The sequence below is a fragment of the Mytilus edulis genome, chromosome 6 (genome assembly GCF_963676685.1).
Source record: "Mytilus edulis chromosome 6, xbMytEdul2.2, whole genome shotgun sequence".
NCBI lineage: Eukaryota > Metazoa > Mollusca > Bivalvia > Mytilida > Mytilidae > Mytilus > Mytilus edulis.
Window position 1 is genome coordinate 90318126 of NC_092349.1, and position 3903 is coordinate 90322028.

General features: G+C 34.9%; 1 protein-coding gene across 1 annotated transcript; it reads left to right on the forward strand.

Annotated features, from left to right (window-relative positions):
* Window positions 1-1633: 1633 nt before the first annotated feature.
* On the forward strand, window positions 1634-3601 carry LOC139526749 (putative ankyrin repeat protein RBE_0220). Its single transcript, XM_071321914.1, has one exon. The coding sequence runs from the start codon at window positions 1634-1636 to the stop codon at window positions 3599-3601; it is 1968 nt and encodes a 655-aa protein (XP_071178015.1).
* The last annotated feature ends 302 nt before the right edge of the window (window positions 3602-3903 follow it).

Here is a 3903-nt window from a genome sequence, read left to right on the forward strand (position 1 = left end):
TAAACAATTAAGTAAATTAGGTTGTTAATATGCGTCTTTCTGATATGATCATGAACTGTATAACCGAAAGAAACTTAAATACCAGAAATACAAACTGGACAAGACAAAAATATAAGTAAACAGTTGACCCTTGTAGAACCACGAGGATTTTCTCCCCTTTGGTTTACTTGAATATATGAGATATAACATGGCCACCAAAGTTTGAATTATTTAGTGAGATTATATTATCGTAAGAGCGGGATGCAAGTTTCAGATACTTATCGTAAGCTTCTTTCTATTCTTCATGGGAATCCCCTGTATACAGTCTGTGTCATACGAAAAACAAACCAAGTTTGCAGATAGAGCAGCATATTGGTTTCCATAGGAATGCCATAGAGGTATAGGGGAGGGATGAGATGTCACAGTTTTTCTCCATTTATATGTTTCTGGGTTTAGTGTGGCGTCCATTTTTGCTGAAATCGTACACAATTTTGTTTAGGAGCTAGCTGAAGCCCGCCTCCTGGTGCGGGATTTTCCCGCTGTTTTGAAGACCTTTGTTTGTTTGCTTTTGGTCAGGTTGTTGTCTATTTTACACATTCCCCGTTTCAAATTTCAATTGCATGACAGTTTTTAAAAATGTCGTCAAAACGTATCTAATATTGTGTCAAACAAATCTAGCATCTTAATAAATCAGTTTCAGAAATGTTTGTTTCAAACAGTGTTTTAAAGTACAATTTATTCCTTCCTACAACATGATATTTGTATTTATGTTTATATTTCAAAATAAGTGTTCATATTTGAATGTTTTTGTGCCAAGCGAAATGATGTTTTACTGTATACCTTGAGTTTTAAAATGCTTTATCACATATTGTTAATATTATGAAATCATTTAAGTTAATAAAACTCCGAGTGAGAAATTGTCTGTTTAGATGTAAAGGCCTTGGATTGAAAATCTGTGATTAGTATTGAACGTTTCTGTGTAGTTTTAGGAAATGAAAGCCTCGATGGGTATGAGAGATGTTGATGTATTAATTCGTCCAAAGAGGAATCGTCCCGTAATGCATATCACCGATTTCCATACAAATTAAAAGGTAGTAAGTCGCTTTAGGTAGTGTCACAATCCAAAAGATAAGAATAAGTGGTCTCAACAGGTGGAAACATATCCGTTTTCAAATGTGATACAGATATTTTATAATGGTCAACCAAACCATGACGGCGTATGAAAAACATTCTCAATAGTACTGTCAAAAAGTGTAAAATGACCAGTCTGACATCTTAAAGACTATTGAGGTAAAAAGTAGAGGATTTAAACTTAACCTTAATCACGTAGTCTTGTGAGGGAGCTAGAACTTTTGTAATTCATTAAATTGTCATCTTTTCAAGTAGTGTTGATAATTGTAGACCATTGTAACTTGCACTAACAATATCAACAAGTCATTGTAGAGTAAACGGAATGTATTCAGTTCAAACTGTCATGTTATATAAGTGCAAACATCTGCACAACACAAAAACACTTCGTTTTGGTCACTTTTTTTATGTCCTTACTCCACAATGTTATGATTGTATTTTATCCGTATAATTTAACGTATTCCAATCATGTTTTTTTTTCAGAGCAGATAAAAGAACAAATTTAAGACTGGCAAAGAAAGATGATATGTTTGTGGCCACGAGAGCGAGTGATTACGTCATCAAATGTTTAGAGAATCACAATTGTGTGACATTGACAGCACCAACAGGAGTTGGTAAATCATTTATTGCAAGACATGCAGCACTGCTTTTACGGAGAACAGGGTACAAAATAATTCCTGTGTATTTACCAATAGACATTAGAAATTATTATCAACCTGCTAAACAAACAGTCTTCATTGTTGATGATATTTGTGGAAATTTCACTGCAAACCAACAACAAATTGAGAATTGGAAACAACTATTACCTCTGTTAAACACGATAATAGCAGACAAATGTTGTAAGATTATTGTATCTTGTAGGTTACAAGTCTATAAGGATGATAAATTCAATATGTTACCCCCTTTTAAATCATGTGAATGTAAGTTAATATCAGATGAGCTACGGCTCATATCTGAAGAGAAAATACAAATTGTAAACATGTATATGGGTACAAGTTGCGAGGGTCTAAACGAAGCAGCAAAGCAGTGTGAATTCTTTCCACTTTTATGTTATCTTTATCATGACAAAGGAGATGTTGATGCGACAGAATTCTTCAAAAATCCATTTGATGTCTACAAAAATGAGTTGGACAATCTTTGTAGGCATGGCGATGAAGGAAACTATAAAGTTTGCAGTCTTGCATTATGTGTTCTATTAAATAATCAAAATATTGCAAAATGGTTTCGAGGTAAGGTTACAAGTGAACAACGAAAGATTATAGAAGACACATGGGAGGCCTGCAAATTGAACAAAAATACACCAAAAGCAGTACTGAAAGAAGCACTTGATACTCTAGATGGTACATTTATACATGAAAAGAATGGTATTTATAGGACTTTACACGATAAACTGTTTGACTTCCTTGCTCATTACTTTGGTCAGAAAATGATTGAATGTTTGATAGATCATGGTGAGAGCGATTTAGTACGCGAACGTTTCCTATGGCACAAATCACCAGATGACAAGGATAACGTAGACTTTATCATTGAAATACCAGATGAATATATAGAATCTTATTTAGAAAGGTTGATAAAGGACTGGTCGTTAGGAAAGGTGACATGTGTTTTTGATAACTCTAATTTGGCGGTATCATCATTTAGACAACAGTTAGTACGGTACTTACTACAACTAGACAAATCACAACAGGTAGCTTCGGCCAGTACCAAGGATACGGCGATACCAAAGGGGGTCTATGGATCAGGTAATACTCCGCTAATATTGTCTTGTTATCTTGGTTTCACTGATATGGTTCAATGGTTGTTACATAATGATGTGGATGTGGATCAGTGTAGGCATGATGGGGTCTATGGAATGTATATGGCCTGTCAGGAAGGGGAAACTACTATTGTTAACATGTTATTAGAGAATAATCCTAATCTTGATCTTTGTGACAATGAGGGGGTCACTGCACTTTACTGGGCATGTTATGAAGGCCATACTGCTATTGTGAAGATGATAATAGAGAAGAATCATCAAGTTAATATATGTAATAATAATGGGCGTAGTCCTCTGTACCGGGCATGTGTGAATGGATATACTGATATTGTTAGGTTGCTGCTAGAGACAGATGCTTATATTGACCTATGTGACAACTTTCACTGTAGTCCTTTATACATGGCAAGCCAGAGTGGACACACTGACATTGTGAAGCTGCTGTTAGAGAAGGATGCTAATGTAAATCTATGCGACAAAAGTAGCAATAGTGCTCTGATACAGGCGTGTCGTAATGAACATACTGAAATAGTAAGGTTGCTGTTAGAAAAGAATCCTAATGTCGATCTGTGTAACAATGATAGATGTACACCCTTGATTAGGTCATGTGCCAATACCTACACCAGTATCAATAATAACATCAGTATAATACAGTTGTTAATGAATCATAAACCAAACATTAATGCTCAGACATATGATGGTGGAAATGCTTTATATTTCAGTGCATTGAACGGAAACTGAGGAATAACAGTTATTGTTAGAGAACAATGCTGACTGTAATATTTGTATCCATTGTAAACAGTGTATAGTAGATACACTGACTAACCATCCAAGGATAACATTAGAACAAGAAAAACAAGCATTCTTATATAGCTTTAATAAGAACACATCTTCAAATTTAAAAGATTATGTCAGTAAAAAGTCAGTAGATTAAGCATTTGATGTAGTAGCTGGTTCTACCCCGTTGCACATTGCCAGTTTTATGGGTAGGACTGATATTGTTCTTTGTCTTCTGGACCACAGTGCTAACATCAACATGGCAA